We start from the raw sequence: 25132 nt of genomic DNA, 5'->3' as shown, positions 1-25132 counted from the left end.
ACTCAATTGGTGCTTTGCAAGGTTAGGCTAAGATAGGATGTATCATATCTGTGGCTAAGGCTAGGAGGCTGCCATTTGTTTCACCCTTTGGGGTCTATTAATGATTATAAGAGATTTAATTGTATTAAGACAATTATTCAAAATGTGAATCGCTTGGAACAAGCCTATAAGGCCAATATCTAGCAAAGTACGTAAGTTCATGTAAAAAAACAAGAGGATAATGATAAACGAAGAAAAATAAATCAATGAACAAATTATATGGCATACATCTGGAGGTCATGTCAGAAAAACTGTGGTAATGATGTTTTAATCAGTACTAAAGACAGTGCCCCAAAGAGTACTTTTACACGGGTGTACAGCGTTTTCGTTGGTCATCCTGTTTTCATCACAGCAGAGACAATCAGGAAGAAACAATTTTTAAATTTTTTATTCAACAAAAAGATAAAAAAAGCAGTCAAAGAGAGGCAGCCTATTATATTGCATCCAAGTCTTAATTATTAGTAAAATGTAAACAATATTTATGTCAGCTTAAATTTAATTTGAAAGAACGAGGTTTTATGGATTCTGTTAATTTAAAGAAAAAAAAAAAAAAAAGTAATAATTATTATTCTGATATTTCACACAACATTCCTGAGAGAATGTAGGCCCTAAATAACCATCGGTTCCAATTTGCTATAGAATCTCTGCAGAAGGTACAGCCGCTGGCATTGTTAATAAAATTCTTACATTAACACAAATATTTAGAAGCAAGTCAACAAGTTTGTACTCTTACAAAGTTCAACACATCTAATTGCTTATGGCTGTACGACCAAAGTATTGTAACAGTATTTAGGGAAAATGTTCCCATTCTTTTGAAAATCATCACCAATGAGGCGAGCAGGATATAGTACCAATGAAATTGAAGCTTTCCTCTCCAAGCCTACTTAAAAAAAAACCACAGCATATATGTAATCCTGCTATAACTTTAACCAAATGTAAAACACACTTTTTGCAGTCATCGTTCTGCCTTACTCTTGCGCTTAACTCAGGCACATCTGTGAAAGTTTTACTATATTTTCAGGTTCGACGCAACCATCAGGCTTCATACTACATATATTTCCAACTGTATAGAGGCTTGGCATTAGTGTCACGTGGCTGAAATAAAAAACCAGGCAAAAGATCCCACAAGAAAAGTGGATGAACAATGCGTCATTTTGAAATCTGTGCCAACAAAATGAAGACGCATTCCGTTGAAATGCCTCATTGCAAATGGATTACACAAGTACACCCCCCTTCAAAAATTGATTGATCAACTCGAAAAATACCCCAAGAGCGTTTTTGAAAGTACCAAATAAATGAAAGCCAGGGTTTGAAGGTTCCACAAGATTAGCAAAGTTGCTGTACCACCAAGAATCGCATTTCTTACATACATAACTTCCCTTGTATTTAATTATTCCTCTAGAAAAACTTCAATTACAAATGGCATGTTTCAAGACACTTCTCCTAAAGTATTCATATAGAATAACTTGGCTGCTTTACTGGAATGGAATGGAATATAGAATTTTGACCAAAAGGCCAAGTGTTGGGACCTATGAGGTCATTCAGTGTTGAAACGGAAACTGACAGTAAGAAGGCTTGAAAGGTGTAACGGGGGAAAACCTCAAAGCAGTTGCACTATGAAACAATTGTTAGGAGAGGTTGGAAAGCAAGATGGAAGATAATATGAACGGAGGTACAGTAAAAGGAATGACAGGGGTTGCAGCCAGGGGGCGAAGGTCAGGTTAGGTTAATTACAGGTTATGTACAAAAGAGACAAACTTAATTCATTACTAGTTTAACAGATACCAAAAATGCGGAAGCACAAAAGACTGAAAGAAAATGGACCAACTGATTTGCCTTCAAAAGACTGTTTTACTTCGACCAGTAATCAAGGCTTTACTATTGCAATTCTGTTTAATTAATAGTCTTTTATTCTTCTACATGCTCTTTTAAATGTATCCTTTTAATATACAGCAGTATACATCTAACATATGCCACAATATTTTTACAAGGACCTATCACATAAGTCACTAAGGAAACTTAAAAACTATTAGTGGTGTACAGCTTCCAACCACAATGAGAATGATTTAAATTGAAACATTAAGAACATGGAACGTACAATCAACTAAAACAAAAATGTTACCTCTTTAATGGCAGTATAGAAAAATGTCTGTTGTACAGAACTCTACCCTTGTAGGCTTTTTCAAACACAATTAAAATATTCACATATAACAGAAAACATGAAGCAATTTTATACTTCTGATACTCTAGATTAAATATAACTATCACATCACATTTTTCAAGGCAACTGTCTAATAAAAACACATGCATCGCCGTTTAAAAAGCACCTCTGTGCAACAAATGCAGAACAATTTGTTTCATCTTCCAGATTGGCTCTAAGCCTATGCAAACTGACCTCATGACAAAGTGGCGCTCACATTTGCTGAAACAATGACAAATATATAAGTTAACAAAATATATCTAGTACAAATAAACATGGGGTTAGGTTTAGTAATTTACTCGAATTACTGAGCGCAGTGTGACATGTCTGCACAGTGAAGGTGGCTTGTTGACGATGCTACTTAATGCCTCAGATGCATGACTTTCTTTACTCTATGACCACTTATCTGCCCATCTCCTTATACTTAATTTACCTGTAATTTTGAACTCACATTTACAAAAATGCTTATTGGCCCCTGACCTATGAGTGTCTAAAGGAGAATTGGTATTAACCCGGTATGTATCCACCTATGGTATAAACTCCTTAGGACGCTGTGTTTAGTGCTAGCCACTAGGGTATCAAAGTATTACATTACACCCATTTCTACTATTAATATAATTTGTCGACCACAAAGTATAGAAGTGGGTGTATATAATACTTTGATCCCTAAGGGGCTAGCACTAAACATACCATCCCAAGGAGCTTCCGCAATGGGTGGATACATATCGGGTTAACACCAGGCGCAGTGATGTAAAATATCTTTGAGAAATAGACATAAACTAAGGATGTATCCAGGGTGTATTTTCATGGAAATCATCGAGGAATCCATCACTGAAGTGTACTTGTGTAGCTGGGTGTTCCAGATGGCACTGTTAGTAACATTAGCAGATCACCTGGAGGTGTGTCTATCTGTAAAATATCAAGCTTATCAGTACAGTAGTCATATAATTAAGAAATTCATATCTACAATTGCTATCACTGCATTCACAATAATAGTGAATGTAGTAATAGCACAATAATACTGGTGAAAATTATCAGTACTGAATGCCTCAGCAAAATTATTGTTAAGTTGTAACTAAAAACTATTGAAATAGTGTTTTTGTGTAGCATCTAAAATACATCAATGGCATTTTTAACAGGGAAACTAGAATAAAATTATGTTCACTTAATTTCTGTTGAACATGCACTGGACTGGCCTGCATACAAACTAACGAATGAGATACCCACAGAGATTGGGGGGTTAGGAGTAGGCTAGGGCCTTCACACTGACTTTCGGTTGTAAGGAACCACTGACAGAAGAAGGACACAAAGAGAGGGAGGTTTCCTCGAATATGCAAGGCTACGGTTTGTACATCTGTGAAAAATACAAATTACTTTCCAAATTTAGTATTTGTTCCTATGGGGTCACAAACCTATTGCCTTTCATATCTGGAGACTCACTAATTATGCCAGCCCCTTCGCAGCCGACCCGTAACGCAGTACTGGACTGCCCTGACGTCTGAGTTGAGAGGCATCATAGTCCCCACCCCCCCGCTTTACTGGATACTTAAGGTTCTTTATAGTGTTACTCAGCCCCTTCTGGTCTGGTCCCTGTCATAAACTTTTCAGACCAGCCATAATGGTTGCAAAATGTGGTCAGTAGTCTGGTTAAATCCGGCTAATCACCTATAAAATATAAAATATTTCTCCTTAATAGTAATCTTGCATTTGACAGGCTTCAGGTAACAAACTAACAACTTTCTAACTTGCAATACTCTGTTCAAGACCAGCTTGTCTCATGCACTGGGCCCAGCAAAAGTAACACCTCAACTTAATGAACCTCGACTTAGCTGACTTATGTAATTACCAGTTACCACATTGTAATTATTTTTTTCCTATAGTATCACTTCAGATGTGATACATTTTTAGATGTACCTGTTAAAAACTGAATGTTAAGTGTAAACAGAGAATAGTTTAGGTTAGGAACTATGTGGAACTAACGTTGGCTGTAGGATATCTCGAAAACATTCAAGTGTCTGTGCGTAACATTCCTAGGGTGGGAACTGCTGTCTCAACAATCTCTAATATTACCGTAAATTTTGTGAGTATGGGTATACTCCTGATAAACAATTTTACTGAAATAAACTTTGGAAACTCGTAACACATACCTCAAGGCTTTTTCCAAAGTCCAGCTATAAATGGAATTCACTGCGGCCAATCACGGGATTGATGGTGACCTTGCAAGTTTCATTGGTCTCCTGATTATGAACAGACATAAACAACAAATCCTGAAAGTAGCAATACATTAAGCACTTGAACCTCGGTATTCGATAGAATCTTTAATGTCTTGCACAGTGACTTAAGAGGAAACTTAAACCTCACTAAGAACCCCAACTCAGTAGCCTGGTTAAATTGTTTAATGACACCCAGAGGGTTTAATACTCAAAAAGAAAAATGAAATTAAGTTAGCAGAGTGAGGGAAGTTGGGGATAAAACTGCTATACATAAAACTTATTTTCCCTTCCTAATTCCTTCTAACTCCAATTGTATGACATCCTCTGGGAGACTGTCATCTGCATTACGTCTCTAAGCAGGTCCTCTCCACAATCAATACTTTATCTCTGTGATGTCAATTCCATTGTTTTAAAAAATTACAAGTAAGCTAAGCTCAGGAACCTGTGCTATTAGAATCCTCTAGTAATTGAAGTTTACTTGGAAATAAATGACCCTAGACCAGATTTTACGTTTACGGAATAAGACTCCAATCATGCTTAGTAAACCCCATCCAGTACCAACAAAACTGACTTAGATTAGTCCAATGTGCTCCAGTGTACCATTTAAAGCCACAGAATCAACATATGTAGGTCACAGGATCAACCTTTGTAGGTCAAAGGATCAACTCAAGAAATGAAGCCCACATACAATGGCATACCTGAAATATTAAATATGATTATGCTTAGCCAATACTGATCACAAAACTGAAAACACGTATTCAACTCCCTTGCCACAAATACTATGCAAACAATTTCATTTATACAGGTAAGGAAGGGGAGACGAACTATTACCCCACGAAGGAATATTCCTCAGTGCCAGCTAGAGACGGTTACTGAAACTTCGTTCAAAGAGGGTTAATTAGAAGTAGCCTTCACAGGTAAGGTGGAGGAGGGGGGGATTCCCCCCGCCAACTCACCTACAAAAATGAGCTAGGCTATTTGGGATGGTTGGAGTGGGATTACAATAATAGAATCTAGTTTATATACTTAAGAAAGATACAAATTACTTTAAAAATCTGTTATTTATTCCTACAGGAATGAAAAATAGATTTGCCACTGTACCACAACAATAAGTTAGGCCTCGGATAATGTTAAAAATAAAAAGGTATGCCGGTTAGGCTAGGTTAGCTCAGATGGGCTTTCTTTATCTAAATATTAAGCCAAAAACCCTTACGGACAGAAGGGAGACCAACCTGTGGAGGGATACAAGTTACAGGAAAAGGTGATAAATGAATATATACGAAAGAACAGGAAATAAAACGGCACAAATGAAATTCAGGAGACGTCAGCATTAGGGTGCGGGAATGAATTTGATCCTCGCTTAGATATTAGGAAATCAGAAGATCCCACAACTGATTTTGGAAAACTATTCCATATTTTAGTCATAGCCAAAATAAAACTCGTAGCAAAAAGATTAATATTAAACTTGATGCTTGAAAATGACAGCTGTTAATAACAGGAACCTGTCTAATGTTAGTGGCTAAAAAAAGATAGCCTTAATCATGCAATCCCAAAAATAAGTTTTGCTTATATTGATTTTTCTATTTGGGGGAAAAATTGCCTCATACGATTACTAAAACTATAAAAAAAAAAAGAGACATTTGACACTACATTTGGGTATAACTGGGTCAGGCCACGTGATGAGGGTTACAGTACGCCACCCTACTCCTCAGGATTTCACTCATTTAAACTTAAATAACACCTAATTAAAGATAATTATTAGCTAAATTTGCAACGTCTTGAAATACTCTATACAATTCGGCGTTCCAGCCTTCATTGACGTGCGTAGATTTCCCATTTTTAATTATTAATATATACAACATTGTTCAGTCAACACACTTTGTAAACAAGACTCCCGCTAAGTTCGAGTGTTCGAACTACTTGGCTTAAGATTATCTAAGTCAATTCTGATGGATGTGATAATAAACAAAATAAGTTAAAGAAATATTAATAAAGTAACTTAATTTAACGTAAAATATTAATTAACCCTTCTGTTATATAGGGTTGCGTGACGAAATATGCAATCAAAGACAACCTATTGACACCAATCGAACACAATAAACATCGCTCTGGGATTTTGGAATTCAGAATTTGAATTAATTTACCGATTTACGAAATTGAAGTATAATTATTCGCTAATTTGCTAATTAGTTGGATAATTTAGGTGAAATATTCTATCAGTTAATGCCTAAATGGGGACAATACAACTATAAGTTAATTACAACAAATCACAAATAAAAAAAAAGACCTAGCTCGCTCTCATATTGAGCCATGACCTATCATAGTTGTACGTTGCATTCCCCATGTTTATTTAGTGTTTTAGGTTCACTAAGTTATTGAATAAGACAAGGCTTTTTTTTTTTATAAAGAAATGAAGATGAATTTGGCAGCTATTGTTTGATAACCACAGCATTCGAGAACAATTTAATAATTAGTTGATTTATAAAAGGATAATTTACTTCTCAATCTTGAATCAGTAATTAGGCATTGAAATTATACAAAATAATGACTTTTAAATGTAGCAGATGTATTAATATAAGGTGGTTTCAAAATAAATGGCAATTGTTTGAGGAATATAGAAATTTATGAATGAATGCAGTGTGTAATTTGCAAATTAAAACCTATACAATTAAGCAGGTAAAACTTCAATATAGATTTATTTAAGTCTTTTAATAGTTTTATATTAATAATTAAAAGCATAAAAAGTTAAGTATTCCTGTTAGGTATGACTAATACATAAGAAAAAATGAATCTGGTTAGACCCTGTACAATAAAGATGTGGCTATACATGTAACCTATCGTCTGCATAAATTAACATAGAAAATAAACTACTTGGTAGCTGTTATAAATAAAAAATCTATTATCATGCTCTTAACAAAGAGTCACGGAGTTCCGGGTGATTCTTCTACACTCAATTTTGGGTCATTCAATCATTTAATCCACGAAAATAAAACAAAATGGATAAAAATATTTTCCAAAACCTCACTGAAATCTATTTGAATTGAAGTATCTAAGATCTACGGGTTATAGTATCGTAGGCATCAACTATAACCAATCACAGCCTTAGTTAATGATGTCATTAATAACCAATGGGAATGAGGAAAATTTCCCGCCACGGATTCCAGTTGCCTTTTTCGCGGGGTTTTCATGTTATATTCGGCTGTTTGAAGGAGCATAAAGACTTAACGGTGTTTTAACGGTATTTTTAACCATCTTAGAAGACAAAGGCTTCATTTAATAGAGTTTATAGAAGGTTTTACGAACTTATTTCACTTTATTTCAGGGCCGTCTATCGTTTGAAATGTCACTTGAATTACCCTTTAAATATGATACTTTCTTTTAAGTGTGAAAATATCTTTATTAGAAAACGGGAAAATTGTCTTTCTTGAGGCATAACTGTAAAAAATTATATTCTTCGATACGTATGTGAATAATTTGTATACGTCAATTTCTCTAGGTTTTTTTTTGTAAATCTATAAGAATGGTAGAACTAAGTTATGGGTACACGACGGGTATTTAGCGAGAAATGGCAGTTTCTAATAGTATTTTGGATGCTTATTAACAATCTAACGTTAATTTTTGGCGATCGGCTGTAATTAACTTACAATTTACCTTTGAACTCTCCCCTACGGTAAGGGGGACCTCGATGGGAATCCGGTATGTCTGTTTCGAACGGTTCATATCCCGTCTGGCAAGTGCAATAACTTGTTAACGTATGGGTAACTCCCCCCCCCCCACCCCGCCTGGCCAGTACTAAACACGGCGAAGGGACATTCCATTTGGCCGACAACAAACAAATGCACCGCCAGTGTCAGAAGCCCTAAAAGTGTTGAAAAAACCAGTTTCCAAGGTACTGCACTTGCCGGACGGGATATGAACCGTTCGAAACAGACGTAGCCGTCCTCTGTCTTGTGAAGATCGCGTTAGGAAACCCCTTGTTGGATGGACTTCAGGGGACAATTACAGGTTAATTACAGCCGACCGCCAAAAAATAACGTTGAATTGTAAATAAGCAACCAAAATACTATAAGAAACTGCCATTTCTCGCTAAATACCCGCGGTGTCTCTATTACTTAGAAATACCGAATATATATACATATAACAGCAAAACATATGAAAAATTGTTATTTTTAATGCCTTTTCAGGACTTCTCAATTGTTTATCGATTTTCAAAATATGTATACATATTTTCTCCTTGATTACTATAAAATCATCAGAATAATTTAATATGATTAGTGATATATAATTGCAAACATATGGAGAAATTGTCACATTTAAAGCATCTTTCAGGCTTCATAACTTTTTTTATTTCAAAATATGTAACCTACATGCATACGTATGATTGCTACAAAATTTCCAGAGTAATTTCATAAGATGGAGAAGTATATTCACACAAAAAATCAACTTAGTATCAACCATTGTACTAGATTAAGAAAAATGCAACAATTTTCGTTATCTTGTTGGTTTCTCAACAAATCTTGATCACAGTATGTTCCTCAAAAGAAAGTGATTGAAGTTCAATGAAACTTTCCCATTACTTAATATAACTAATCTGGTTAGAAATTGGCAAATATTTTTCTCCTTTATAAACTCAACAATAAATTCAATCTTATAATTCTAAACCTATGTAAATTACATGAACTTTGAGGTGGAAATTTTGGGTTGCCTTACCAATGCAAATTAAGCAGTGATGGAATATTATAAGTAAAATTCCAAAGTAAAATTCTTTCAGCCACAAACCTGGAATTTAAACTCTATCAATAACGGGACTTAATGCCATCATTGAAACTGGATTGTAAAGTTTAGGCCAAAGGCCAAAGTGCTGGGACCTATGAGGTCATTCAGCACTGAAAATAATGTTGAAACAGTTGTTAGGAGAGGGTGGAATGTAAGGTGGAAGACAGAGAATATGAATGGAGGTACAGTAAAGAGAATGAAAGGGGTTGCAGTTAGGGGTTGAAGGGACTCTGCAAAGATCCTTCAGTAATACCTAAAGTGCAACACGAGGTACACTGATGGACCCAACTCCCTCAGGGGGGTATCGTTAGATCCCTTAAGCCCTAGGGCGATGGAGTAGCCATCCCCAGTGGATTGGCTGCAATTCCCTTTTCAAACACCAAAGGGACTTTAAGGAAACTGTGTGGTAGATAACGGAGAAGTTCTGAGCAAATGTTCTCTGTTTTCCCAACGATGCCTTGATCTTCCTCTTTAGGAAGAGCGAGTACCTGGTCAAGACCGATCCGTTCAGAAGTGTGACATCGCTTTCGGGCAAACTGCTTCAAAAGGAGACTGATCGCTGTCACGTCTCTTCAAGATGAGGTTTGCCCACCGGTATACAAGGAAAGTCAACAGCCATCTTCCCAAAACCAACAACCTCTGGAACTGTGCTTCGTCCTCCTCAGAGGACACGCAGGACATGGTGAAGTCTGCTATTTCGCTGAGGCAAAGGCCCAACCATGATGACACTTAGAATGAAAATATGGTGGTCAACTCCCAGACTTCTGGTTAGGCAGCTTGTACGGGGGTCTTAGTGTCCTGTGGAGAGTAACAGTTCCGCTGTCACGTGATAGGCACAGGAAGTAGCCTGGCCGAGTAACTGGAAGAGAGGGAGTTCTCCCATCTGGAGATTAAAGTCCTCTTCCTCCAGTACATCACGAGCAAGCAGACATTGAAGCAACTGAAACGACATCAGCACACCTGGTACAAAACCCAATGGGTAGGGGGAGCAACCCCGGTCACTGCCCACGACCACTGCTCATAAATGAACCCCACGACCTTGTGAAAGTGTCTCCAAAAAGGCTCCTCAACTCTAACAGGGCTAAAAGTAGGCTGAGAAGGCCCCCCAACTGACGCAGAGGGACATGATATGACTCAGTCGTCTCTGCCTTCAAGCCTCAAGCCAGAAGCTGAATCAGCCACGCTCACTCTGCTAGCTGATCACAGCTTGAAGGAAGGTGAAGTGCTGTGCCACAGCAGTGGGAACAGCAGAGGTGGCAGCACGTGAAGCCTGAAGTGAACCAACTGGAGCAAAGACGATTACAGGAACTGCTATTACATCAACTGAGGTTCCAGCTGGCGAAGGGCCTTGTCAATCTCCATCTGGTCCGCATGTACCCTTCCAAAACTGAGATAGGTGGTGAATGGGTGGGCATCATCCCAACAACAGGAGCAGGGGTCGAGCCGATGAAGGTTGGGGGAGAGCATTGTATCGTGTTACCCTCAGAGGACACTGAAAGAATCTTTCTCGACTTCTTTCATTTCAACGCATACTTCCTCTATTGAGCATGTGACTACAAAAGACACTTACAGCAGTTCAGAGACAGGATACACATCTAGCTTCTGCTGAAAGAAAAGTAAGAATGAGGGTCTGCATCAAGAGACAACACAAACCTAGCACAACCTAGCACACAGCTGTTCAAGCCCTCTACATCTATCTACACAGATCACTCTTAAATAAGGTCAACAAACTAGAAAAAGTCAGCAACCATTCAAACCAGAAAATACTCATACAATTGTCAACAATAGTCTTGTTCAGAACGAACGGAAAGGAATATAAAACTTAGGCCAGAGGCCAAGTGCTGAGACCTATGTGGTTATTCAACACTGAGAGGGAAACTGTGAGTCAAAAGGTTTGAAAGGTGTAAAAAGAAAAAAATCAGTTGTACTGGGCTGAAAAATAGCTTGAGAAAAATGGCACTGATAGCCAAGATAGTGGATGAGGTGGGCTTTCTCTCTGCCCCCTCATTCACCTCCTACAAGTTAACTACCCTACTGACAAGCTTTCGATACCTGGAGAAGGTTTTGACAAAGATAATCCACTGAAAAAACACAAAGTATTGTATTCTTGTAGGAAAAAACTTATCTTTTAGCTTATTGCTATGAGTCAAAAGGCTAAATAACAGCGGAGGTGACACAACACAATCAAGGCAATGTTTTCCTTTATTTCCTTATGCCAGGAATGACGAAATTCAGGTATACCTGTCAATACAATGTACAGTATTAAAACTAAACTCCGTACGTTTCTCGATAACCACACCCAACAGACATTGAAGAATACAAAAATATTATCATCGGCTGATTGTTACGTTCTCGACCTTAAACTAAACTTCAGTAAAATACCACACGTCTGAAGATTGTAAGTCATTACATACCAGCGCATGAAAACAAAAATAAATATATCTCTATATACTGTTCAGTATGGTACCACAGTGAACGATCCTTTTTAATGAGTTACAGAAAGTCACAATTCACTGGAGATGTTATGAGCACTGAAATTCAATAAGGGATCTTGGAAAGATTGACTAAGCATGACATTCAGCAGATTAAAAAAAACTTGAACGACATTGGAGATATTGCATGACAATACAGCACTACTCAAATTCAAACCTCACAGGATAAGCCATCAGTTAGAAGTAGAATTAGCAATCAGTATACACAAAGATGGTATTTCAAAATAAACTACAACAGAAAGGAAAATAACTCTCAATTGAGGGGGAAAAATGATATCTTACTAAAACAACCATAGTGAAAAACAACACTGAATTAAGATTAGAAAAATTGTCCAACTCAATTAATTAAGATACTACATTCATCCACATGGCCTCTTCAGTATGTATTCATAGATACTTTTAAACCTCAACTATGAACTCAATCAAGTAAATGTGTTCCTTAACCTTTAAACTTTGCAGCATGAAAAATGGGAAAGATTTTGGTGATATTTGCTATTAAAATTACAGTATTTACAAGGCATAACACTTGTGATATCCGATATATGACTGATTATGAATTAAAAATCATCTGTTTCATGAATAATATAGCATCTTGGTAAGCAAGTTATCTAAGCATGAAACGTCTAATACCTAACATCTTAAAAACGATTTTAAAATGATGCAAGTGACAAAAGTACGTTTCCTAAGCGGTAAAAATTCCAAAAGGTAAGATAGGTTGCACACTTGAACATGAAACTCCTGGGGACCTTGTGCACAGATTTCTAACAATTGAATTCTGAAGCAACGAGTGACTGGTAAGATCAGTCAAGAAATTGTGTTTTACAAGATTCAAGCTAACTTTTATATGTTTTGATTAATATTGTCCAGCACAAATATAAGCTGTGAAACATAACAGGCATTTAAAATAAGCTTTCCACTTCATGATTAAAACACTCATAAACAAATAATCTGCCCACAGTGTGGTTTCTCTTCTTCCCTACCTGTCCAAACTTCTTTAGCTCACCTTGCTACTATTTTCATCTCTATCTCAACGACAAGTCCTTCGGATGGACCCTAATTTGTAATAATAATAATAATAATAATAATCATAATTATAATAAATGTTCATCTCCCAGCCCTGAAGAACAAATTCATGAAGGGCCACAGAACTCCAGCCTGTTTGTCCCAAATGTTTTCCTTTATAATACGTAAATGACCTTTCGTGGATATGAAAAGAAAAGATTGGACATCAACTTCACAATCATGATTCCCATTTCTTTGGTGTATTATTCATTCCATTTGTTGTCCCTTCAACTGCCATCTAAAACAAACTACTATTCATCCAGTTCAAAGCAGCTCCTCCTTATACCCTTGGGTTCGCAACAGGCTAACTCAAATCACAACTCGCTGAGCACTTAAGCAATAATACGCACAGTTAAATCATAGCCTAAGGCACTCACGTCGATAGTTAAGATATAATGTCATGATATACTGTATTTTGCCCTTGTGAATCATAAAAATGCTATACAAATCAGGATTAACGTTTGTGGGCACATTGAAAAACTGCAAAGCGCAAAAAATAGAAGTACATTTGACATTTGGATGGATCGATTTAGCTTTAATGTAGTGCCTCTCCTAGCTGTCGGTCAGTTATCATAAACTAAAGCACTCTTGTGATAAACAAGCAGATAACGTCCTTTGAACACAACTTGAACCGTAATCCTGCTCTGACGTAAAACATCGCAATCAGGCCTTTCGCTGTTAAGATTGGAAAGGCTACCTAAAAGATATGAAGGTAGCCTACCATAGCGTCAACATTAGCACTCATTAGATTAGGTATGACCAAATCTGGATGAGAAAAATGTACATCGTACTGCTTTATAAAGCAGGGTCCCCTCGAAGACATCTTTATTACCAGAAGTCCACCTATAGATGTAAAAAGCTATTGTGATGTGGTCCTTTTCAAATTCAGACATCCCGTCTCTTAGCGCTAGAAAATGACGCTGTTAGTTATATGGTTTGATATACTCAGGCAACCCACTCTCATCTACACATCATTCTACAGTTATTCTCAGGTGTAAGTGTCCCTGGATTTTGTCGATGTTTAAGCTGACAAACATTACGGTTGTAGTCTCCAGCCAACATATATCCTACCACCACAAGTGACTGGCATCAACCTCATATGTCACCCACTGTTTAAAACAAATACCATACCATTATTCTGCTGTCTTTCAACGAAGACACCTAACACATTCCCTTCCTCATGTAATGAAATGAATTCATCAACAGCAGACTTGAAGAAGTTGAACAAGCTCCTTCGAATATCACTCAGACCAGAGTTGAGGTTGTCCTACAGGTAGTATCTCATGGTCGTACATACAACAGGCATGTGAAAAATAAAACTTACTGACCTCAACAAACAACTAGTACTGAAGCCTCCACTTGAGTCAAACATTTCGTGATTACATGTCTTAGTCTGATGATGAATTATTACTTGAATATCTCTGTAACATATCTCTAACGTAACAGAACAAGTCAAAAGGCTGATGACTTGATGAGTCTTGGGACACAATTCTGAGGCACCAGAAAGCAAGGAAACTAAAGATGTTCGTTAAAAAGAAAGCGTAGTCAATCTTAACATGAAGATGGAAGAAAAACTAAAGATATCAAAAACAAAATGAAATGAAGAATAACCAGTCACTGGAGTTTACACCCACCATGCACAGCCCAAGTGGAAATCATATCTCTAACCTAACTGCTGGGAGTAATAAGCTAGCTGGTATGTAATACATTAGAAAACCGTCAATTCTTGAGCAGTCTTATCGAATCATGAGCCCGAAGGGAGATAAATTACATGAAAATCAATAATTAGCCTTAAAGTACCCATCAATAAATGATTTCTATTTCAGTCTAGTAAACAAAACCTTTTTAATGACAGAGGCACATATGACAAGCCACTAAAGGACATTGACAGACAAAAGACACGTGCCTGTCATTAGTGTTAAGAAAAATGAATTACTTTACCGCCTTTCTAACTTTTCTAGCAAGATACATGTTACGTCTCTCTCGATGAACAATTTTGCAAAAATAGAAGATAGTCTGTTGACCGGTATATATTCACAAACACTGGACCATCACCCTGCTATATTATTCATGTCAGTAAATTACGTTTTGCTTTAAACGTCATACAAAACCCTCCATCCTTGCGGTGTAATGCGATACAAAACTTCGATAAAATTACAACCTAGATTTCTTCACCCGAAACGAGAACCTCTGTTAACATCTAATATATAAAAAACTCACTTCTAACTGTGATAATGTCAAAAAGGATCATTATTATACAGATCGTTGCTATGCTACAATATTGTATTAACAGCTGACAAAAGTAAAGACAAGTGATTTATTTGTGAAGTTCGACTTGGTCTGCTTTCCTCTCCCATATTCTACAACCCCGACAAACTTCAGTGACCACCCACTACAAACTTCACACAGAAAGCATTTTACTGATATGGTCTGAGTTATTCATATGCTTTTGGGATAATATATTAATTCTACTGTGATATTTGGTATAACGGATTTGTTTTGCTTGGAACACTGAAGGCTATGTGAGGAAAAATATTACCTAACTACGGTACGTGCACGTAAATCTGTGCTGCGTACGCTGTACTACATATACACAAGTTTAGTACCTGTTTGGCTTATTCCTTCAGTGTTATGATAAAAGAGTAATGTCAGATATATATATATATGTATATATATATTTGGTTTCCATAACAGACAGCACTACGTGTGTAAATATCGACAGGGCTAACTTTACAACTGTCGTCGTTTTCATCGCAAAAGCGTACTGGTCTTCCTTAAGATGTGTCTTGTAGAGTACTTTCAGCTAACTTAACTTTCTCACCAGGTTTAAAGGCCGGCATGCCCAGGTACGGGCAGGAGGCACACCTAAACGCATCACCGAGGTAACAATTGCCGCAGGACGACTTGAAGTTCTTTTTGTTTTCCTCCACCCTTTTCTCGTCCTCGGCGTCCAGCTCCTCCTTCAGGCCGCACGAGCAATTTTTGCACGCTTTTCGCTTTCCGGTCGTTCCGCACACCTTCAGAGACGTTGGGTCGGGTCGAATCAGGTCCTCTTCGGTGAGGAGGTCGTCGGGGTCCTCGAGGTCGACGTCGTCGTCTGCCAGGTTGATGTTCCAGGTGTTTGCCGACGGTTTCGCAGGAGCCTTTGCGAAGGACAGCTTCATCGACGACCCGACTTCGAAGTTTGGCTTGAGGCACGTGATTTCCGACACGGGCGACACCACGTCCCTCTTTTGTTCGTCCGTGAGGCTCGCGTCTTCCGGCTGGGACACGGACGTAAATCCTGCCAGTTTTAGGCTGGACTGCGTGGTCGCACCATCAGTGGTGCGTACAATCAGGCTCCCTCCGGGCTTCAGAATTCGTAAAGCCTCCCCCAAGACGTTTAAGGAATTCTCAAACTGGAAAGGGGGTAGGACACCGGCCAAAATCAGATCGAAATGACTCGCAGCGTGGCTGGAGTCAGCGAGCATTTCTACGTTCTCGACGGCGACTTTCCCTTCCGCTCCTACGGCTGACTGTAAACAATTAAGCAAATATGAGTTTTTATAATCTAAGATAAATGCACTGACAGGAATACTGAACAGATAAAACACTGGAATACAAATAAACAAATGAACGATAGCGTTGCACTTCTTACAAGGAAATGATTACCTGATAAATTTATCATCAAAACTCCAAGAGTACAAGAGTTATTCCCTTCATATTCTCCATTTCTAACAGTATTTGATTTTAAAAAGTAAAAATTACAACGGAAATAAAAAAATTACAGGCTTGCATTCATCCTACACAAAATCTCAGGTCTTTTACACGAATACACCTTTGATGACAGCTGGTTCAGTCACTGAAGCTTGGTAACTGCATGGTTAACAATCAGTGAGTGAGTGAGTGAGTGAGTGAGGAACTAGACTAGTGGACCATTAATCAAATAGCTGTGTGACCAACCAGAAGAAGAGATAAAATTACTTCATTATGAATGCCTCAATCCAGTGATGCATTTGGCTTGTTGTAATCTGTTATCTGATTTGTTATTCCATCAAACATGTTATTTACTGAAGCTGATAAGTTATAGAAATGTTTACCACTCACAGAGGTGGGTACAGGCTGCCACATAACACATGCTATGTGTCAGCCGTCACACCTATCATGTGAGTGCTGGCTACCTTTCAACCATTTCGGGGAGTACCACTAACAGTGTACCTTGCTCATCACATTGCAGATGATGCTAAATTATTATTACTTTTATTATTATTCAGTAGATGAAACCTATTCATATGGAACAAACCCAGCCAAAGGGGCCACTGACTTGAAATTCAGGCTTCCAATATCGTCTTCATTAGGAAGAAGTAAGAGGAAGTAAAGGGAAATACAGAAAGAAGAGATCCACTTATTAAATAAGAAAAAAAATTAATAAATAAAGATAATAATTGATATTTTGCTAGAGGAATAATATTTGGGTAGTAACGCATTGCATTTTCGCTCGAACTTCCGAAGTTCCAACTGCACAAAATCCTCATTAGGGAGGCTGTTTCACAGTCCAACGGTGTGAGGAATAAGGGACCTCTGGACTGCTGTTCAGTGAATCTGGTGAACGTGAGAGATCTCTGCTGAAGTACAACTTATGAAAAAGTGACAAACGAGAGACCATCCGTCGATGGTCCAGTCATGACTGGTACTATTTGGAAACAGAAACCTACCACCATTGACGCCTCTATCTAAAAGAGATAAATCTCCGGCAGAAGCAGGCATCCACATCGGAGAACAGTATTCTAGTAAAGGGAGTACAAATGAACTAAAACAGGTTGCACTGATTTTATCACTGTTATAAATATATGCGGCCTTACAAACAGTATCTAAGTTTTGTGCGGCATTCTCTGAAACTTTCATTAGATGTTTCTCAACAGTTTCACCTAGAATAGTTAAAGCTTCAGGCTCATTCAGCAAAGTTCCATCCATTTGAAGGGGAGGATGGGGTGGGAAATCTGTGCAAGATCTGCTAATCAATAATGTTTTCATTTTACTGGAGTTCAGCCTCATATCCCACCGACTACACCATTCCCTGATCTGGTCCATGTCCTGATTGAGGCTGGGGGCAGCTTCATTTCTCATAAGAGGAGACTTTACTACACCCACAAGTGTTGAATTCTTGGCATACTGAACAATCTTGCTTTCCAGGCTACCAACCAAATCACTTGTGTACACTAAAAATAACAGTGAACCAAGAACACTGCCCTGTGGGACTCCAGACAGAGTAGGTCTTAACTCACTGCTGCCTACCTGTGAGGAACTCTTGAAGTAATCCTAAAACACCCACTCCAAGATTCTAAATAAGTGCTTTGTGATTTACTAAATCGAAAGCATCACGAAAATCTATTTGAATTACTCTGCACTCAAAACCTTTATGAAGGTTCCCTTGCAAGTGGCATGTCAAGTCTAAAAGAGCATCGCAGGTACCTAACTGCTTCCCGTATGATATTGACTATCAGCTTATAATCCTTTAGATTCTACATACTTATGTAGTGGCTTAAAAATAAGTTTTTCAGCAGCTTTGGAGAGTACAGGGAGAATAGAGATTGGCCTGTAGTTACGGTAGTCTGCAGATATGCCACTCTTTGGAACAGGCACGGTATTAAGCTTGCGCTCATCCACAAAGATACTACGTCTACATAAAATTCTATAAAATCTAGTAACCTTGGGAGACAACACACTAGAAACTTTTTTAAAAATCTAAGGATCTTCTACACCCCAGCTATCGAGATTATCCAGAATTTTCTTCACATCCGTGGAGCGAATTGCAAATTTTGTAAGAATAGGTTCAGGATGACAATTATCATATAGAGGGACATCCTCAGATTTTCTGCAATGTCTTTCCAGTACCAGTTACTCTGCTTTCTGCCTTCACCTTTCCACTCAACTGTTCAACTTCTCTAGCCTTACTCTGTCCCAATTTTCCAGTTGTTTCATTCGTAAACAAGTCAGGGCGAACCCTCTGAAAGTCTTGAAATGCCTAATTCTTTCTTTTAACCCTCTGAAAGTCTTGAAATGCCCAAATCTTTCTTTTATTGGTTTCTCAGTAAGTCTCAAGTCTTGGTGATAGGTCATATCATTCCTCCTCTATGGAATCAATCCTTTCTTGAAGCAGCTAAACCTTCTTTCAATGAGTTTAGAGACTGTTCCCAACTGTGCTCGTAACACACGTGAATCGAAGACCTCAAAAGATCAGATTTAAAAAGAGGCTTCAAAACTCAATGTAGAATAGAATATAGGGTTTAGGTGTAAGGTCAAGCGCTGGGACCTATGAGTTCATTCAGCGCTGAATGGAAAACTGACAGCAAGGAGGTTTGAAAGGTGTAACAGGAGGAAAACCTCGCAGTTGCATGAGGAAACAATTTTTAGAATGGGTGGAAAGTCTGATGTAAGAAAGAGAATATGAATGGAGGTACAGTAAAAGGAGTGAGAGACGTTGCAGCTGGGGGCCGAAGGGATTCTGCGAAGACCCTCAAGTAAAGCCTACAGTGCACCCCTAAGGGGAAGCTCAACGTACGCTCAAATCTTAATCCTCATATACAATTGCTTCGTGAACACAATCTGATTAATGTTCCCTCAACAAAGAGACAGTATTAAATGCTGGCATTAAATGACTGATATTAATAACTAAGATTAAGATTAGGTCTCTGTAAACTACTACAAAGCAGTCACTATCACTATTACCTTGAGTTCCCCAACCATGGCCTGCAACTCTTCTGCATCGACCGGAGTACTCCACAGCAACAGGACTTTCTGCGAGGGCCTTATTCCAAACATGGTGATGTTCTTAATGGTGTACCTGTTGAAAATAGATGAAAAATGAATAATAATAATAATGATTATTATATCAGTATTGATTAGTCTTGCAGGCTCAGACGAATGTTGAATAAGATCAACAATTCTTGGTTAAAATAAGTGTCTCAGTTTTACATGTCCTATTTTTAGTTGGTTTCAATGGCAGCAGTTATTGTGTGCATCAGAGAGAGAGAGAGAGAGAGAGAGAGAGAGAGAGAGAGAGAGAGAGAGAGAGAGAGAGAGAGTATTAACATGCTATAAACTCAAATGGAACGCCAATGTATATCACTTTTAGGCAAGCATCTCAGCGTAAAAATGGAATTTTTCAAAAATAAATTGCATTTTTTTCCGTGATATATAAATCTGGAGTCTTGTTCAAGTTTAGTAACATGGAAAGAGTTATCTGAATCAAGCCTATAGCGAAAAACCTTGATCAACGAAGGTTGGAATGGAATGGAATACAAAATCAGCGCTGAAAGGGGAAATTGAAAATAAAAAGGTTTGAAAGGTTTAACCGGACGAAAACCTCAAAGCAGTTGCACTTTGAGAAAACTGTTCGGAGAGGGTGGAAAGGTGGATGGAAGAAAGAATTTGGATGGAGGTACAGTAAAAGGAATGAAAGGGGTTGCAGCCAGGGGCCGAAAGGATGCGGCAAAAAGACCTTAAGTGATGCCCAGTTGACTTTTCGCCAAGGAAACTAACTGTAAAAGGTTGGGAACAAGATGTCTATGTCTTCTAGTGCAATTTTACCTAGCACTGCCCTCATCTGTCGATTGGGCAGGAACCTAGGGAGATCCCTGAGGGTAGGATACCAATGGGGGTGTTTTTGTGTGTGTGTGTGTGTGTATGAATTCAAACATATTACGTACAGTTATTATTACTATATTATTATTATTATTAATCCCAAAAGCTGCGTACTGAAAGAAAATAAAAGGAACCCATATATTCTTCTGCCATCTCTTTAAGAAAATGAAATGGAAAATGACGCTTCCAATAAACAAGGAATTAACATCAATATTCAAAATGGCTAAACAGATCTGGCTGTCCTGATTTTTCTATCCGGCCACCTCCTGACAATCTCAAGCGTCTGTTAGACCCCAGCCGCCTACCCTAACGCTCGTAACTTCCTCGGCAAGCTGTAGGAGACTGTCTGGGAGGAATGTGTCGAGAAGATTCGGTAATATCAAAAGGAGTCATCCCCCTGAGGACATCAGCCATTATCTTATGGCCTCCCTCTGCCATAGCCTAACCTCTCCACTGCGGAGACCAGCGAGCTAGCTCCCCGTAAGGTCTAGCCCTGAGGAACAACAAAAGTACCCTAAAACGATTCGTCTTTAGTTTAATAAATTTTTAATTCCATACGGTAAATTTCTTCCAAATGAACACCATATTCTTTGGAAGATCAAGAATCGAATCAATACCGCGAATATCCAAATTTCCCGTGAATAATGTGTAGATGCGTTCTACGGAGAAATCCGCGGATAAGAAGCCGCAAATCCGGAACTGCGAATAGGCTGGGGTCCACCGTATCCTGCCTAACCTAGCCTCGTGCGACACGTCCCAGCCGACTGGGGGCTTTTCCATCCCCAGACCATCTTTAAGTTTGACCAGTATTGAGGTAATTGTACTTACAGGGGTGCATCCTAACCTAACCTAACCTACCGTAGGTAAATCATCACATTTCACGACTATAAACATATAAATGGAAAAAAAAAAAAATGTTAAAAGTATAAAATAGGATTTTACTAAGGTTTCCATTACAAATGTTTCCCGGGATTTTGCATAGGGTACCACCACCTAGCCTAGCCTGCGGGTGGTCTGTCAGTCTGTCGCTGACGGCATCTATCGGCTTCTGCGAGGACCCTAGACCAGATTACCTCATAGACTTTCAAGACCACAAAATACGGCAACAGGATAAAAAGATTTAAGATTCTCCGACAATTTCGTACAAAATCTAAAACGAAATTACGTCGAAAAGTAGGCCTAGGCTAGGCTATAACCAGCCTAGGCTAGCCTGACAGTAAGTCTGACCAAAATGAAGCCGAACAATCTAAGGTTACTTCTGCGAAACGTCTTTATTTGATCGATCGTACAAAATCGTAGCCTAACTGAGGTCGGCCGCTCACGGGGGGTGTAAGGGGGGGGGGTAGGCTAGGCTAGGTCACAAACTAGGCCTACCTATACGACTGTAAATTGACGTCAGGTCATTTATTAATACATTTATAATATATATTGAGCCAATTTGATTAAGATACAATTATATGAAACATTAAAATAAGCAACGGTGTATAGGTCATCGAATAGGCCTAGCCTACAGTAGGCCTATACTTGTAGGCCTAGACTGCAGACTGTAAATTGACTTCAGGTCATAAATTAATGTAATTAAAATATATATAAAGATAATTTGATTAGGCTAAAGGTAATTTATAAATTAAAATAAGCTAACGGCAAGTTATAGGCCACGAAATAGGCCTAGCATAAGGTAGGCCTATCTATAATTATAGTAATGGATCCTATAGCCTGTAAATTGGCTACAGGTAATCTATAATTACATTTACAGGATATATTATGTAAATTTAATTAAAATACAGTTAAATTACAGACTAAAATAAAGTACATAAAGCAAGCCACGAAATAGGCCTAGGATGACGTAAGCCTATAGGCCTACACCTCCAGTCCTGTAGATCCTACAGCCTGTAAATTGACTGTAAGTAGTAAATAATTAAATTTACAAGGCATTTTACGTAAATTTAAATAAAATAAACTCAAACTACAAACTCAAATAAGCTCCCGGTGCGTGAGCCACGGAATAGGCCTACGATGACGTAAGCAATAGGCCTACACTCTACAGGCAGGGTTTTAGCCCACCCCAAAAATCACAGTTAATAAATAACCTCGTAAATTAAAGTAATCTGACCTCCTTAGTAATTACGGCGTCCCAAAAGCCACTAGGAACCGGGAAATGCGGAAATATTCGGGACGAAAACTACGATGGCGAAGTTCGTCGTTGCGTCAAAGGGGAGGTTTGGGGGAGGTCGGGGCTTTGCAACGGCTCATCCTCCTCCTTCCCGAAAAGTTTTGGGTTTTTTGGTTTTTTTTGGGTTTTTTGGGTTTTTTCTTCGGTTTAAGTGTGGGTTTGTTTGCGGGGAAACGCTTGGGTTTTGGTTGTGATTGGTTTTGGTACGGTTTTTTCGTGGTTAATGTTTATAATAGAGGGAAAAATCGTATTTTCCTGGTATGCAAGCGTGTTGAAGTTTTGGGTTTGTTGTTGTTTTTTGGGTTTTTTGGGTTTATTTCTTCGGTTTAAGTGTGGGTTTGTTTGCGGGGAAACGCTTGGGTTTGGTTTTGATTGGTTTTGGTACGGTTATTTCGGGGTTAACGTTTATGATTGAGAGAAGAACCGTATTTTCTGGTGTGCAACCGTGTTGAAATTTTGTTTTGTTTTTGTTTTTTGGGTTTTTTGGGTTTATTTCTTCGGTTTAAGTGTAGGTTTATTGTGGTAAAAAGCATGAATTTAATTCCAATTGGTTTTAGTACGGTTATTTTCGTGGTTACCGTTTAGAATAGAGGGAAGAACCGTATTTTCCTGGTATGTGACCATGTTGAATTTTTGTTTTGTTGTTATTTTTTGGGTTTTTTGGGTTTATTTCTTCGGTTTAAGTGTAAGTTTATTGCGGGAAAAAGCATGAGTTTGATTATATAGGTCTTGGTACGGTTATTTTTATCGTTAATATCATTAACAGACAGAAAAACCGTTGTTTTTCTGATATGCAACCATGTTGAAATCTGATTTTAATTCTCTTTTCTGATTTTTGGTTTATTTAATCGGTTTAAATGTAAGTTTATTATGAAAAAAAAACGTATATTTGATTTTGATAAGTCTCAGTACGGTTATTTACGGTTATTTTTTATCGTTAATATCATTAACAAAGAAACAAAACATTATTTTTCTGATTGCAACACAATTCCGTTGGAATCTAAGATTCTTCTTGAAGATTTTTTTTTTATATTTCTTCGTTTTAAATGTAAGTTTATTGTTGTAAAAAAGCATAAGTTTGATTATAATTGGTTATAGTACGGTTATTTACATAATTAATATCATTAACAGTAAGAAAAACCATTTTTTTATAGGCAAACATGTTGAAATCTTGTTTTAATTTTTTTTTTGTTTATTTCTTCGTTTTAAATATAAATTTATTGTGGGAAAACATAAATCTAATTATAATTGGTCTTTGTACGAGTTTCTTCGGCGCAATCGAGTTTTCTGTACAGCGTATAATCAAGACCACCGAAACTAGAACTATCTTTCGTTGGCCTGTGAAACTTTAACCACTGCTCGGTGGTGGCTTATCCTACAGCGTTGCCAGACGCACGATTATGGCTAACTTTAACCTGAAATAAAATTAAAACTACTGAGGCTAGAGGGCTGCAATTTGGTATGATGGATGATTGGAGGGTGGATGATCAATATACCAATTTGCAGCCCTCTAGCCTTGGTAGCTTTTAAGATCTGAGGGCGGACAGAAAAAGTGCGGACGGACAGCAAAGCCGTCACAATAGTTTTCTTTTACAGAAAACTTAAATTTACGCAATATTTAATTAGTAAAAAATATGTATACTTTTATAAACAGCTTTTGAAAAGAACAGTTTAATTGAAAAATTAAGTTTATGTAAAAAACATAATACTATAAAAACTGCTCAAGTTCATAGGAAAGAGATTGATATAATAACTAAGATATAGGCCTAAGCTCACAGGAAGAAATGTACATTTATTTTCCATCTTTCCATAGGAATGAATGAATATGCATAGTACTAATAACAACAACACATAATCTATTCTATTAGCATTAATTCATGAGGTTTATCGATAGAAATAATCTATTATAACGTTCAAAGTCGAAATTGGAGCCAAAAAAGAGGCCATGGCTCGGTCCAGAATCTAGATGACTCATTTATCACGGCCATAGATAACTTACACAACTGTTTCTTTGAAGAATATCTTATCAGCGTCACGATTATCGGAAATGGCACGAAGTATGGGTAATAAGAGAGCTCTAAAAACACACATACACACACATACACACACACAAACACATACACAAACACTTTCATGTACATATGAACCAGTCGATTTGAGACAAGAAAATTCTGCGCCGTAGAAGCGATTCAGCGACTAATTATTCATTGTCTGACAAGTATATCTAATCAATTGATTGATTGAGTGTCATAAACTTGCGTCCCAGCAACCAAGGAAATATCTCTGAGGTATTAAAAGGGTTTCAGTTCAGTACAAGATACGCCGCAGCGTGCTTAGGCCTATAGAGATAAAATCATCACGGGGCCCTTGAGTGATAACTGTGGAATCAAGAAGAAGAAGAAAATGGGTCAAGAGTTTGGGAGAATGTTTACAAATGGATATAAAACTTTTCTTTTTGGCAAGGCAGAGTCATGTGGTCCAGATAAGGCCTGTTTAGGTTTTGTTTTATTAAATTTTATTACTTATGAAAACCATTGCTAAGTTTTTTTGGCCT

The 25132-nt window shown here is 37.8% G+C and overlaps 1 protein-coding gene and 1 long non-coding RNA gene across 3 annotated transcripts; both read right to left on the bottom strand.

The window, feature by feature from the left end:
• Positions 1 to 233: 233 nt before the first annotated feature.
• LOC136830366 (uncharacterized) lies at positions 234 to 6343 on the bottom strand. 2 transcript variants are annotated; one of them, XR_010850643.1, is made up of 3 exons: positions 6103 to 6343; positions 4387 to 4506; positions 234 to 3148 (listed from the first exon to the last, which is right to left on the bottom strand). It is a non-coding gene; the product is annotated as an uncharacterized lncRNA (long non-coding RNA). The 2 variants fall into 2 exon arrangements; XR_010850642.1 differs by lacking the exon at positions 6103 to 6343 and having other exon boundaries at positions 4387 to 6093.
• Positions 6344 to 11417: 5074 nt separating this feature from the next.
• CIAPIN1 (cytokine induced apoptosis inhibitor 1) lies at positions 11418 to 22643 on the bottom strand. The gene is made up of 3 exons (XM_067089878.1): positions 22519 to 22643; positions 19491 to 19605; positions 11418 to 16297 (listed from the first exon to the last, which is right to left on the bottom strand). The coding sequence occupies exons 2-3, from the start codon at positions 19581 to 19583 to the stop codon at positions 15557 to 15559; spliced, it is 834 nt and encodes a 277-aa protein (XP_066945979.1). The 5' UTR covers positions 19584 to 19605; positions 22519 to 22643; the 3' UTR covers positions 11418 to 15556.
• Between the last annotated feature and the right edge of the window lie 2489 nt (positions 22644 to 25132).

Source organism: Macrobrachium rosenbergii, chromosome 46 (assembly GCF_040412425.1).
Source record: "Macrobrachium rosenbergii isolate ZJJX-2024 chromosome 46, ASM4041242v1, whole genome shotgun sequence".
NCBI lineage: Eukaryota > Metazoa > Arthropoda > Malacostraca > Decapoda > Palaemonidae > Macrobrachium > Macrobrachium rosenbergii.
The sequence above is the reverse complement of the archived record's forward strand: the minus strand, read 5'-3'. Positions and strand labels throughout refer to the sequence as shown.

Bases quoted from the DNA above. Each gene is read 5' to 3' on its own strand.
- CIAPIN1 (XM_067089878.1), bottom strand. From the start codon at position 19,583: ATGTTTGGAATAAGGCCCTCGCAGAAAGTCCTGTTGCTGTGGAGTACT. The intron at 16,298-19,490 runs GTAATAGTGATA...AATTGTTTACAG, and splicing joins CCATGGTTGGGGAACTCAAG to TCAGCCGTAGGAGCGGAAGG.